This window comes from Bos javanicus, chromosome 24, assembly GCF_032452875.1.
Source record: "Bos javanicus breed banteng chromosome 24, ARS-OSU_banteng_1.0, whole genome shotgun sequence".
Classification (NCBI taxonomy): Eukaryota; Metazoa; Chordata; class Mammalia; order Artiodactyla; family Bovidae; genus Bos; species Bos javanicus.
The window spans coordinates 35,759,446-35,773,978 of NC_083891.1; the positions used below are offsets into that span (position 1 = coordinate 35,759,446).

The 14,533-nt window shown below is 48.7% G+C and overlaps 1 protein-coding gene across 1 annotated transcript; it reads left to right on the forward strand.

Moving 5' to 3' along the window:
* Nucleotides 1–3,213: 3,213 nt before the first annotated feature.
* Nucleotides 3,214–10,025, forward strand: ADCYAP1 (adenylate cyclase activating polypeptide 1). The gene is made up of 5 exons (XM_061399820.1): nt 3,214–4,057; nt 4,393–4,503; nt 6,622–6,753; nt 7,152–7,250; nt 8,355–10,025. Exons 2-5 carry the CDS (start codon nt 4,394–4,396, stop codon nt 8,542–8,544), a joined length of 531 nt encoding a protein of 176 aa, XP_061255804.1. The 5' UTR covers nt 3,214–4,057; nt 4,393; the 3' UTR covers nt 8,545–10,025.
* The last annotated feature ends 4,508 nt before the right edge of the window (nt 10,026–14,533 follow it).

Sequence of the window (14,533 nt, forward strand, 5' to 3'; positions counted from 1 at the left end):
TTCCATATCTTAAGGATGAATGGGACACAAAGGAGTTGATACATTACGGATTTGAAATTCAAGGTCTTTGATCAAACACCAACATATATTCCAACAAATACTTCCAAACAGTTTCTTCTGAGTAGGTCCCGGCTTAGCCGGAAACTGCCTGCCCTCTGATCCTCCGGAGAGACCTCCGTGAGACTTTTCAGGTGGAAGATTTCCGCGGTACCACCAGTTCTTCTAACCGAACATGATTCCAGTTGCGGGCCATTCTTCGTTTCCACAATTGGGAAAGAAACTTTGCCCCCTTGGAATCCTTCTACCTGGTCTGGTGAACATTGAGGGTAAGGGGTGGGGCGATTGGAGAGAAGATTGGTGTTGCTTTGCGTTATTTATAAACAGTAAGTTCTGACTCCCGAGTCCCCTCTTCGGACCCTTCCCTTCTCCCTGTGTCATTGTCAATTACACCTGGGCAATCTGATGGTTTCTCTCTTCTTTGCTTATGTAGTGAGTGAACGAGCCCATGTCTGCCGCCATGGTCTCCTGCGCGGCCCTGGCCGGGAACCCCTGTCACCTCGCGCGGGGTGACTCTGGGTGTCTCCATCCCGGGCGTGATGCGCGCCTCCTCCTCTCTGCATCCCTAAACCCCCAGACACAAGGTCCCCTCCCCACCCCCGCCGAAAGCAACATCGATGCTCTAATTAGATTACTCCCGAGGTTCGAAGTAAGCGACCACTTTCGGGCACCGGGGGTAGTTTTGGTCTTTGAGACGTCGGTCGCCTCCTATTCCTCTCCATGAATAGGGAGCAGGAAGGGCCTGCGCTCGCGCCCAGGGTCTGCCGAAGCAGCGGAGCAGCCCCAGACCCATGAAGTTCTGGAGCCGGGTCCAAAGCTTCCAGATACCTCTCTTCTTCAGCCTTCCCAGCATCTCCCCTCCCAGCGGCCCAGGAACTTTCGAGAACACGATAACATCTTTGCCCGTGGGACATCAAACTCGCCTAATTGGAGATGCTCAGTGGGAGGAAAGTTCTGCAGGACGACCCTGTCATCTCGGGTTCGACTGCCCCAGACAGCTGTGGATCGAGGCTGAGCGGGTCTTCGGATGGTGTTGAGCAATGCGTGGGTCTCGGAAGCTTTGTTGTTTTTGAAATTCAGTGACCCAGAATCTCAAATTCTCTTTCACTTGAGGGGACGGGTTCGGGCCTGGAAGCTGGTAATCCTGGGGCGCGGGATCCCGAGGTCTGCGCTCACTGGGTCCACGCCGAGAACAGTCCGGTGGCACAGGCTTTGTGAACCAGAGGCGCAGGTCAGGTTCTTGTGTGTGGGGGGGAGGGGCGGTGGCGGGGGAGGGGGGTGGTTCCGCCATCCTCCTCAAGAAGTTAATAGTATTTGTGGTTTTCTCCCTTTAATAGGCCGTGAAGTCAACAAACTCCCCACACGGGGGCTCCCTTGACTCAAGTTGAGTCGCGAACCAGTACCAGGAGTCTTGGAAATTTTCAGATGTTTCTACAGATTGAACTCATTTCAGAATTCGCGTGGGAGGGAAGAGGAAGGATTTTAATCGGGTTCACCTTTGACGTGAAGCGAGGCGGAAGACAGGAAAGCCACAGTCGGTAATAGCTGCGGGCGCTTTAGTGAGAGCTGGATTATTTCCGCTGGATTATTCGGTCGTGTCTTCACCGCCGGCTCCTTGTGTGCGAGCTTACCCAGAGGCAGAGGTGGACACGGAGCACACGCACGTAAACACTGCAGCCCAGATCAGCGAACACAGGCGATGGAGAAAAAGCGATCCATTCCTGTGTAGATGTGGTTTTAATCTTTACTGCAAATGGGCAATCTGAGTATTCCCAGGAATAAACTAAGAAGAAGTGACCGTTTCTGGCCATTCGTGGCGAGAACGAAGCAATCTAAAGTTTGTCATCTTGGAGAAAATATTAAATCTCCAATAAGCAGGAAAGGCATTGAGAATGAGAAGCATTATAATTTTGTCTTAGAAGAAGCATGCAGAACTAATATAGCTTGTTTAAATGTTAGATCTAAATCATAGTAACAGGAAGCACTCCCACGAAATTGCCATTTCCTCTAATTTTTAAGATCCAAATAATTAAAATGCACACTAATGGTTATTGATGGCTCTGCTTCCCTTTTAAAAGAAATAGACCTGAGTTCTCTTACTGGAGTAGAAATTTACAGATCTTCTTAAATAACTCCAGGCCTTGGAAGCCTCTGGGTGGATGTGGTGTTCCCTTTGGGCTTTCCTCTTTCCACCTCATTTTCAGTTAAACATTTTTAGCCACCCCCATGGAAGGGATTCCTGTTGGAAACCCTCAGGGAGTGAACTTGTACTGGGTATTATCATGTTTCCCCAGTCTGTCTGCCTTTCCTCACACAGAACTCAAGTTGTAAATAAATGGGGAAACATATCTCTCACCCCCCAATTCTTAAAATTTCAGTTTTTCTGTAAAATACAATTTCGCCATTTCATTGTTAACATTAATAAGAGCCACAGAATGTGTGAAGGTATCCAAATAGGCCACGTAGAGATCCCCAAACCAGAACTAAAGGGCAGACATAGAATGCTGTTTCTTCCCACAGTAAAGGCAGGGGTCAGACAGTTGTCATCATTAAGGGCATCCGTGGACACTGCAAGGGAGGGACATATCTGAACAGTGGGGGGTACCTGGACAATGAATTGCCACATTGTAAGGGTGCCACTACCAAATCTTCCGATTTAGAGGCTCTGGTGAAAAATTAAACTAGTAGCAATTTTCAACGCTTGCAGCATCTGCAACCAAATAGTTCAGCACTCCAAGCCTGGACAGCACCACAGGCCGGGTTTAGGACTCTTTCTTTCTAATCTATAACTCTAATCAATTCCACTCAGAGCCAGACTGTCAACCACAGCCAGACTCATTAGCGATTTACTGAAAATCCTCCAAGACTTCCCTTTAGAAGCAAAACGACTTCCACATTTAATTGTCTATCTAAAAGAACATAGGCAAGAAATTAGGAGATCTAAATTAAATTTATTAATAGGAGAGCTTGATGGTGCTTTAATTCCAGAGCCCAGAGCTCTGATTGCTGGGGCTTGATGAAAAAGCAAAAAGAAAACAAGAGAGACGTAGTTAAAAACATTTTTTTTTTTTTTTTACCATTCTCAAGATTCTATGAATTCTTTACCCATCCTTGAGAAGTGGGTAAAACTGAAAACCATCGAGGTAATTAAACTCCTTTAAATTGTACAGTATGAGTGAAAGGTGTTTATGAGAAGTCGATGACTCCGGATCTTATCCAGGAGGACAGCAGAGGATAGTTAATATGTTCCTTGAGGGACTAGGATGCTGACGTCTTTTTCTGATACCCGATCATTACGTGACTGAAAAAAAAAAAAAAAAAGGAAGTCATTCCACGTATAAAAATCGGAGCGCAACAGTGCAACAAAATATTCTGTACTTAAAAGGCCACAGGCAGACAGATGTTGACAAGAAAGTCTCTTTTGAAACCACGTTCGGATAGATTTCTGCTAACTGCCCAGATAAATAGGAGCAGAGGGCTGGTCACCTCTGTAATAACCACCGGCAGCAGTAGAAGAAACCGCAGCTTCAGACGCAGCCAGAGAGACTTCTGAGCAGCGAAGGCGCTGCCTGCTCGAGCTGCCTGGCCGGGCGGCTGACCCAGACGCCGACTTCGCTGAGGCCCTCTCTCTTTCTCTCTCTCTCTCTTTGCTTCTTTCCTTATCACTTCTTTCTTCTCGGTGGACTTCAAGCCACTTTGTCTCCCACCCACACTCAGCTCGTCGCCTCCTCCGTCTTCCTTCTCCATCTCTCCCCTCGCCCCCCTTCTCTCGGTGTCACGCTCCGTCCTAGTTCCGAGCGTCGTCAAACTTTTGAACAGAATAACAGGACTCAGCAAACAAGTCCTCCAGCTCCTCCCGCGGCTCCGGCTCGTTCCTGCGGCTCCTGCTCAGACGCTAACGCCAAACGGCGATGACTCTTGGGTTGTGACTGCAGCGCACAAACTTGGAGAAGCCCTTTGCCCGCCGTCCTACTTGGCAGCAAACCCTCTCCTGGCAGCGGTAAGAGTTGGATGGCAAGGAGGGAAAAAAATCTTACCAAACAACTCACCTGGTTGCTAATTCTTTTGCTGGCTTCGGGGTACGAGTTAGCTTTTCTGGGCGCCAGCTCTGGCGAGTTACTGGGCACTGGATAGATACAGGCGTATTTTCTAACTATAACGAGAAGGAAGTGGCGGGGCGAGCCGGCTTGTTGTTAAGCAGGATTCAACCCTGGGAGTCGGAGGGGAGCTCCGGGCCTCCCCCAGTTCGAGGAGTTTCTAGGGGGTCCGGGGTGGGGGTGGTGGAAGGCCAGGGGCGTTGGGACTGCTGCGTGATCTCTTTCCCGTCCTGCGCAGAATGACCATGTGTAGCGGAGCGAGGCTGGCCCTGCTCGTTTACGGGATACTGATGCACAGCAGCGTCTACGGCTCACCTGCCGCCTCCGGACTCCGGTTCCCGGGGATCAGGTAGGTGCTAGCCGCCCGAGCGGAGCGGAGGCCGGGACTTGTCGTCCCCCCCGACCCCTCCTCGCGGTCGCCCTCCTGCAGTTCCTCGGTCCGGCTACTGCCGTCTCCCCATGCGCCCCCACTGCGCCGCCACCAGCCTGGGTCCGGTCGCCTTTCACTTGGGGGATCTGGGCCGGACTCCTCCCGGGCTCGGCGCCCCTCCCCCAGCTCGCCACAGCCCCGGGGTCCCGGGTGGAGCGAGCGCACCTCGAACCTGCCGAAGAAACCTCCCCTCCCCCAGCCCCTCCCCCGGGGCAGGGCCCGGATTCTTAGCTCGACTTCCGAGAACTTTGGCTCCCGCAGCCAGGTTGGGGGGTTGAGAGTGATGCTCCCGTGGACTTGGCTTTGTTACGGCTTGTTCTAGGCTATCGGGGCGGGGTCTCCCCCCTCTCCCTAGCTCTCCCCATCACCTCAGTTCGAATTCTTTCCATTGGAAGAGCTTTCTCTCAAGCGATAGGTTTTCCAGTTGCTTTTAGAGTCTTGGGGAGGGGGAGTGCTGGCCGGGTAGAGTTGAGAAGCGATTTGTGAGAAGGGAAACAAAGATGGGAGGGGGAGACACAGATGAAACGGATGCAAAGGAGGGAAAGAAAGCCAGCTGGCAGGCAGTACTGGGAGGGTAGCCCTGCCCACCCCAGGCTGCAGTAACCCTGCCTCTTTTTTTTTTTCCCCTTCTCTTCTCCTCTTAATTCCTGGTTTCTAATCGGTCTGTGCTGCCCGGGTTCTCCGCCGCAGCCCCAGAGTCCCGGGCCTGTCAGTGGGCGAGTGGAAGCTCGCAGCGCGGCTCAGCATCCGCGCTCCACGGCGCACCCGGCTCCGGGAGGCGAGGAGCGCGCGTTCTGCCCGCAAAGCTGCTCCTCCGAGCCGCGACCAAGAGCGATTTCCTCAGAAGTCGCTGATCACTGATTTGGCCGGAGAGATGGGTTCTGGCTTCGGTATTAGGATTTCAGCATCTGGGCACGGAGTAGGGGTGGAGGTGCCCAGAAAGACCTGGAGACTCCGGGCAGCGGGGCCAGGGCTGAGAGGCGCGTCGCCGAGGAAAGGCTGGGTGTGGGGCGGGGTCGCTGGTGTGCTTGCCTTGCCCCTACCTCTCCAGGGATGGAGGAAAGGCGAGGGGAGGAACGAATGTGACTGATCACCTAAAGAGCGCTACTTGCCTGGGCCGCTTTCCGAGTCTCTCCAGAGGCAGAAAGCGAGGGGGTTTTGTTTATTCACCCGCCTCTCCCGTCCTCTATCAGGGATTGAGGCTGTGGGCAAGGGCGACTGGGAGATCTTTGGCTTTCGGTGCCCTATTGATCCTTTCCGTTTGCCTCGGGGTTGAGACGTTGTCCCGCCGCCCGGCCACCACTAACCGATTAGCGCTAACTGCCGACTTACTGGACTTAAAAGCCCTATTTCACCCCCAGCTATTTTCAAAGTCCCGTGTGCCTGGTACTTTCTCCGGGCAAGACGCACCGGAGGGCACGGGCATGCCACGGAATGAGCCGTTGCCAAACAGGCTAAGTTTAGGGGCATCTATTATTCATGTTCTTGCCAGATCCTCTCCCGCCCGAAATAGAAGCCGGAGGTTCTCCGTGACCTACATCTGCGCCGGGAAGGGCTCCCCTGGGCTCGGAGGCTGGGTGGGGGTGGTTGCCCGCGTTGGCCGCCGGACTCCCCAGCCATCCACCCCCTCTGGCTCCAGGCCTCTCCCCATCCGGTCCTCGGTTGGCCGGCAGTTCTCTCCCAGGGCCTTTCCCGTCTCCGCCCGCCGCTGCTTGTGCGGGAGGCTCAAGAGCCAGGCCGGGGGTAGGAGAGGTCCTCCCCGGCGGCCAGGTGTGCGAGGTCGGCGGAGACGTCTGGGCTTCCCAGTGCCCGTTGAGGCCGTGGCCCCCGCAGGGCGACCCCTCGCCCCCGAGAGGAGGGATGGGAATTTCTCTTGGGTGTCGTTTCCTCCTCCTACCCCTGTCCTAGAAGAGACAGTTCTCCGAGGGGCGCCTTTTGGAAGAAGGAGCATCGTGAGAGCCCCTATGGGTCTTTGGGTCCTCGCAGAGGCGGGGAAGGACCCTATTGACCACTCCTGCCCTCTGGCTACCCCTGCAGGCCGGAGAACGAGGTGTACGACGAGGACGGAAACCCGCAGCAGGACTTCTACGATTCGGAGTCTCCGGGCGTGGGGAGCCCCGCCTCCGCGCTGCGCGATGCCTACGCGCTCTACTACCCCGCGGAGGAAAGGTACCGCCGCGCAGCCGGGCACTGGGAGGGAGAAAGGGGCAGGGGATGGTTCATCGAGTAGATGCTTTTTCATAAAAACCCTCCAGTCTTTCTTCTCCCGGGCTGGTCCCCACGAGAGTGAAAGTTAGGAGCGGGCCGGTTTGTGTGGACAGGAGGGCCGCATGGGGACCAAAAGGTCTGCGGCCCAAGGAGCGGCAGTGAGTGCGCGCCCCGGCCGGGTTCCACACCTGAGGTCCTGGGAGGGCAGGACGAACTATGGTTCTTGGCACTCACGGGAACATCCCAAGAGTTATTCCCTAGTGCCTTCCGGAGGGCCGGGGGGCAAGCGTGACTAGCGGGGGACCTGGGGCTGCCACTTGGGCAGTGACCCCCGGGCGCGCACTTTGCCTCCCTGTTAGAGATGTCGCCCACGGGATCCTTAATAAGGCCTACCGCAAAGTGCTGGACCAGCTGTCCGCCAGGAGATACCTGCAGACGCTCATGGCCAAGGGCTTGGGGTAAGAGTTTGCAAAAGAGTTAATCGGCGCGTGATGGCGCGCACGCGCGCACGCGCCGCGGCGGGTGTGTGTGCCGGTGCGCACTGGGAGGGCGGGGCTGCTTCTACGTCCTTGCGTGCACGTGGGGCCGAGGGTGCGTCTGCGCTACAGGGTCTACAGGGCCAGCCCCCTGCCACAGGCTAAGGTTTAGGTACCGTGCCAGAAGTTTGGCCAGAGAGCTCGGGAATGAGGCGAGGAGGGGAGCGGGCAGGAAAATCGGGATGTCTGATCCGTTTTGAATAAAAAAAAAAAAAAAAAAAATAATAAGTGGTCCCCCCTCTCCAGACCATCAAAACCTTCAAGTTTCTTGGGACGATTTACTTTTTCTTTCCTCACATTTCTTTCACTGTTAAATTCAAATCGAAATAAACAAATCCTCAAATTTGGACACCTAAGGAAGCAAACAGTTTTTGCTCGTGCCAGACAAACCCAAAGCACAGGATTTGCGGGAGCTTCTCTCACCAGAAGGCAATGTTTTAATAGAGCCCATGGGACACCAGAATACGTTTTCCGCACTGAATAATTCATGTGATGAAAAGTATTGCCTGCAGCCTGTCGACTTGTATTATTATCACGTTTTTCAACTTAGCGCGTAGGAGAGCAGTGCTCCCCTCTGACTGGGAATTGCGGAATCGATGTAAACTCCACGGCAACAGCCAACGGGAAATTCAGGGCTCTTTGGTGCTTTTCTCTCTGCGTGGGTGGGGGCGTCCGGGAACAGTTAGGACAATTGAGCGCAAAAGCACTGATGGTCCGATCTGAGAGGGCAGCGTTTGGAGAGGGGTTAGAGTTAAATCGCTTGTGTTTGGCCCGGGACCTCTTCCCAGGTCCATCCTATAAGGACTTGGTGCCCCGAGATCTTTGATGGGGAGGGAGTAGCGAGGGTCACCATCGCCGCCCTCCCTGCGACTGCTCCCTGGCCGGGCAGGGTGGCGCGCTGGGCGCGGAGAGCTCGCGCCCTCCCCCGAAGATTCCCTCGTTGGGTCGGGTCTGCCTGCTCACCCCGCGTCTACTCACCGGATGTCTCCCGCCCCGCCACCCTCTTCCCGACCCCTCTCCTTGCAGTGGGACCCCGGGCGGCAGCGCGGACGACGACTCGGAGCCGCTCTCCAAGCGCCACTCGGACGGCATCTTCACTGACAGCTACAGCCGCTACCGGAAACAAATGGCTGTTAAGAAATACTTGGCTGCTGTTCTAGGGAAAAGGTATAAACAAAGGGTTAAAAACAAAGGACGGCGAATACCGTATTTGTAGCGACGAGTTGCCAGCTATCCTGTGTATACGGCCCTGACACAATGAGAAGTCGTTTTTCCCAACTGACTGAACTGTCATCGCTCCTGTGTTCTGTCCCACATGTATTTATGTATGAAGTCAAGCCATTAAATGAATATTTTGATAATAATATTGTTTTTCTTTTTACGAAGCACTAGAGAATGCACAGATATACTTTGTGGACCAATTATTGATATTGACATATATATTACGAATATATAAAGAGTATATATATATATATATATAAAGTATAATAGAGAGCCGTTCATACAGTGTGCACAAGGATTGAAGATTCGCCTGAGCTGTTTGTTTTTATATAAAATAAATAGAAAAATAGACAATCATTGTTTTGAATATTACTCCTATTTTTGTAAACTGGAATTAAAAGGATAGTATTTTTATCCACGATAGGCCTGAAGATATTAATCCTGACCATTTGCTACTGTACATAAACAGTGATGCCCTGCTCCAGGGAGACTTTGAGGTAATGATTTGGGAGGATTGCTGAAGGTCTGTCTTTCCCAGGGAGTCTCTAGGGCAGGCTGCTTCAATCCCAGCTGAACTCAACTGAGGCTCTGTCTACCCCTTGCTGGGTGGCAATGCCAGTACTTCCGCTTTCTTTGATTCTATTTTTATGTGTATTTGTCTCTCTTCAGACTCTCAGCCCACAAGGAAATTCTCCTGATAAAACAACAGCTGGATCTAAATTGTGCTTCTCCCCAGAATTCATACTACTCCCTGGGGGAGGAGTTGGGGGACTGTACAGAGAAGAGAGACTTGAATAGGAAGCTCTCTTTTCTGTACTTCCAGGGACCCCAGTATCCCAAGGTTAGGGCAATTGGAACAAAGTGGGACTATTGGAAAAGGCAGAGCATAAGGCAGTAGGGAGAGGACCCTGGAGAGGGACTGGCTGCAGGCAGCCCCAGCCTGGGGGCTGGCGGTAAGCCCAGTCCCACCATAGGTCCCCTGCCTGCCTGACTTTGGGCGCTGGGTATTGGAAATGGATGCAAAGTACAATGTGTTTTTCTCCAGTGCTATCCATGCTGCTCATGTTGTGAAATGGCCAGGATCCTCCCCTTTGAACCCTGCTCTGTAGGAGCCTCCCTGTTCTTCCGTGGTTTTCCTGAAGACTCCTCTTTCCCACCTTCTCGCACTGTTTAAGTACTGTTTGCCGTTTTTTATTCACTTCTCTTAAACTTGTGAATGCTTCTTTTTCCTGTTGATTGATGCTAGCACTTATTGTAAAGTGTAGGAACCCCTGTGTGGTTACCACTAAGTAATTATGCACTATATATGAATCTTTTGTTTCTTGTTGATTGAGTTTGTAGGTAAAATGTATTTTTCTACATTTATGGCTTATTGCTTAGTAAAATTTATTTCATAAAACCAACCTTTGTGATATTAGAATGTGTAGTGTTCACATGTTGCTCAGTTGTACTAACTGATAAATCATTTAAACCCCATCTTCATATGTATGAGTACTATCTTGTATTTGTGGTCAAGAGTGAGGTAAGCAAGCTTCAACAGGCCCTGAGAATGTCCCCTTGTATTCTTTCTTGGCTACAGAAAGCATGTCTGTCTGTTTCCTGTCAATTTCTTGAACCTGTCAGGTAATCTCTATAACAAAAGAAACCTTCACCCAGCAACCAGATCAAGCAACAGCAGGCAAACCAGCCAGCCAAACTCCCCAAATTTCAGGCACAAGTTCTTTTGAAAAACACACAAAAAATAAACAGGAAAAGATTAAACATTAGCATGTCAAGGACCTTTCCTTTTCCTTTACGGATTTGATCAGTATGGAGTCATAAATCAAAGAAAACAGACTTGGATTTGCATTCCCCAGGCGGGATGGATGCTGCCCCGAGATCACGTTGCAGACAGTGAAAGTACAGAGGCCTTCGATCTGTGCCTCAGTCCTGTGTACGGAATCAATCTTTCTTTAATTCTGCAGTCTCCTCGGGCAATGTGACACAGGATGGGGTTTGCAGCTTCAGTGCCTTTCTTCGCCTTTTAAATCGCCACGATTCACAGATGGCTATTTAGTGGCCCTACAATGCTGCAACACATTGGCTTGCATTTTAGTCTTTAATTATTTGTTTCTTGGATAACGGGCAGAGTTTTCTGTATTTGTGTCAGCTGTTAGTGGTGACATAGGCCGCTAGTTAACCTTTTCTTTATGAAGTCTAATTTAGTGTTCCCGTGGCTAGTTGCAAGCATTTACAGTGATCACCCAGTTTAATCTTTTGTATACTTTCTAGAAATGCCAAGAGCCTTACTAACCTGGAGCAGATTTATGATATAGTGATAATTTAGGTAGATGTTAGTCTTGAAGCTCTTATTTTGTGTGCAACTGATTATAAAAACATCTTACCCAAGTATTATTACACACATGATATCTATAACTAGGTCTTTGATAACTGTTATATAAAGTGTGTAAAATTTGTATGAATAAATTTTTATAAACAATGCAACTTCGTCTAATGTGTGGGGAAAAAAAAGACATTCAGGAAGTAACCACTTTAAAATCACTTAGAGTATTATATTTTCTTTAGCAACCAGAGGATTTTTCATGTCTGGAATATCTAATTATGTATTTTCATAAATTGTGCTTTAATATCTACTTGATGGGTTACTGAATTTGACTAAAAATTTAAAGTAGCTACTCAGATGGAGACGCCTAAGAAGATATTAAGCTCATAAATAGGCAAAGATATTGGAACCTTTATAGGATGCTGAATTTAGATTAATTTCCATCCCCTAGTGTGTAAATGCACTGCTAAGTATTCAGAAAGTTGCTATTCAGTGGTGGGAGATAGTTCTTGGGTATTAGTTACACTTCTAAAATAGCAATCTGACATTGTTCTTTTATAAGTAACTCTGCAGATTAAATTGGTCTCCATAAAACTCTGTATAAAAATAACTTTGGAGGTTTAAAAATATGTTTAGAGGTCTACAGACAACTATCTCAGGTTAAAATACTTTGGGCAGAAGGAAAAAGAACATGAGTAAGCAAAGAGTTGCTTCTTTGGTGGCTCAGTGGTAAAGAACCCGCCTGCAGTGCAGGAGACTCAAGAGATGTGGGTTCAATCCCTTGGTCCAGAAGATCCCCTGGAGAAGGAAATGGCAACCCACTCCAGTATTCTTGCCTGGAAAATTCCATGGACAGAGGAGCCTGGCGGGCTGCAGTCCATGGGGTTGCAAAGAGTCAGACAACATTGAGTGACTGAGCACAGACACGCAAAGAGTTAATTCAATATCTATAAAAGAAAATGTTCTTTGAAGTCTAGGACAAAATGTGAAAAGTCATTTGTGGATTGTTTTATTAATCATATTAACAAACTTTAAAGCAAAACCTTCGTATGAAAGTTACATAAATTTCTCAGTAAGGTTTATATTGCAGCCCTTGCTATTTCTGGCTTAAAAATGTATTAAAAGTCACTTATCATGTCAAATACAATTTAATTTAAGTTTTCATCCTAAATATTAATGTATACAATGAATAAATCAATAAATATGTCACCATAGTACTAAAAGATCAGCAAAGATCTGCAAGGATTCAAAAACTATCTTTAGAATTTAGCTCAGTATTTCAGGCCCAGAATCATATAAGGAGGAGACTATGATCTAGAGACCTCATTTGTAGTGTATTTTAAAAAATGAATGGTACAATTCATATTTACATTGGATTTTATTGGATAAGAGTTTTTCTTCATCTTTGAACCACTTCTGCTGCTGTTTCCCCGTCTCCCAACCACGGAGTTGCTGAATATATACATATACATATACATATATATATATATAGTGTGTGCTAGTGTGTTAAGTGGAAGAATGAAGAAAAAGATAATTTGGTTGAGGGCCAGTGACTTGTTGAGAAAATAGAAATAAGCCCCAGATTGGCTGACTTTGAGGCTTCCCTGCTGGCTCAGACAGTAAAGAATCTGCTTGCAACGCAGGAGACCTGGGTTCAATCCCTGGGTCAGGAAAATTCCTTGGAGGAGGAAATGGCAACCCACTCCAGTATTCTTGCCTGGAAAATCACATGGACAGAGGATCCTGGTAGGCTACAGTCCACAGGGTCGCAAAAGAGTTGGACATGATTGAGCAACTAACACACATGGCTGACTTCAAGTAAAGTGAATGTATATAGCACCTTTCTGTATTCTCTTATGTGGGATAACTCAAAATGATGGCTTCTCCTTGGAGGAACTGGCATATTTAGGTACCCAAGAAGTCATCAGGTGTGCCCTCCTGCTGTTAGGGCTGGGGACATATTGATTCAATACAGTATATATTTACTGAACATGTAAAATGGACCAGGCACACTGGTTGAGAAAGCCTATCTAACATGTGGGAGTTAAGCTAGTATTGTTCAAAAGAATATTTTTCTGCAACAGAATCACCTGGAGAACTTGTTAATGATACAGATTTCAGGGTTTCACTAGAATCAGTGGATCTGCATCTTAAATAAAAACCCTAAATCAATGGACACTAAAGTTTAAGACTACCTAAATTTAGAATTTGGGGAAATATGTAGGCATGTGCGTGTGCTGCAACTGTTTTTTTTTTCCTATTAATGAGCAACAGGTTATGCTATCTGTTTAGTTGCTAAGATGTGTCCTCGACTCTTTGTGACCCTGTGGATTGTAACCCACCAGGCTCCTCTGTTTTCCAGGCAAGAACACTAGAGTGGGTTTCCATTTCCCCCTCCAGGGGATCTTCCCAACCCAGGGATGGAACCCAAATGTCCCGCATTGGCAAGTGAGTTCTTTACCACTGAGCCACTAGGGAAGTCCCCATGCCCTCTGCACACAGTAATAAATACATCAAGAAGCTGTATTCTCCTAGAATGGACATTAGGTTCTTGGAAAAATGCAATATTTTCTTTAGGTCACTAAGCCCATAGTTAGCATTATTTTACATTCTGGTTGGACCTCTCTGTTAAAGGAGCTTCTGGAAGAAGTGTGATCCTGTAAAAAGAGTCTAAATAATTCAGTCACATGATTGGGAGAGTAATGAAATAATAGAACCTGTGCAGCTAGCTGGCAGTAACCTCGGGTCCAGAAGTCAACTTGCAACTGGATCATGTCCACGTTTGGCTTGAATCTGGCTGTTTACAAGATGATTTTACTTGGAGGCCCCCTGTGACCTCACACTCCACTGAACTGTTCGCATGGTTACAAGGCTGGAAGTCAACACCAAGTATGAGCTCTTCTCTTCCATTGTAACCCTTCTTTGAAGAAGGAAGATGCCTGCTCCTTTTGCTGCAGTCCACACCTCACCCTTGGCTTCCTACATTGGTTTGTAACTGGTCATCCTTCCTCGGTCATTTCCCATGAACCAGGTAGTTTTAGCTCCTTCTCTTTCTCATTACCCTCTGATGTTCTGGGGTAGCCTGCCCTGTCCCAGGGTCCAGAGTTCCTCATACTCTGGACCCAACATGATCCTTCTTCTTTAGTAGCACAGGTTCTTATCAGTCTTGGAAACTGGAATGCTTCCTTTCATCTCCCACAATTGCTCCATGGTTGGAATGCCCTCTCTCAACCTACCCAAACTAAATATTCTGTAAGGGCCAACTCACAACCTCCTTCTATAGGAATCTTCCTCAGCCTCTCTGAGCAACCTTCTCTTCATTCTCATCACCATCCTTGCACTTTTTCTCCCTGTAACCCTTCCTCTCTGCAGCACTAGGTCTAATCTCTAATTCCACACTGCTCTGCTCTATTCCTGAACTGCCTTGTAAATGCATGGCTTGTCTCCCCAGCTCGATGATCTCCTGGAAGGCCTGGATGACAAATTGCACGTTAATGCCCAACACACTTCTGGGAACATAATAAATACCTCTTTTGAGTGATGGAAATAACCAGAGGACTTGCAGAATTCACCTTGACAATCCCCCTGCTTAGTCTAATAGGATGGCTACAAAGCATATATAGGAAGTAAAATTAACTTGTTAATTAGGTGCTCATTGTAA

Coding starts and splice junctions, on each gene's coding strand:
- ADCYAP1 (XM_061399820.1), top strand. CDS start 4,394: ATGACCATGTGTAGCGGAGCGAGGCTGGCCCTGCTCGTTTACGGGATA. Junction 6,754..7,151: donor TACTACCCCGCGGAGGAAAG/GTACCGCCGCGC, acceptor CCTCCCTGTTAG/AGATGTCGCCCACGGGATCC. Junction 7,251..8,354: donor CTCATGGCCAAGGGCTTGGG/GTAAGAGTTTGC, acceptor CTCTCCTTGCAG/TGGGACCCCGGGCGGCAGCG.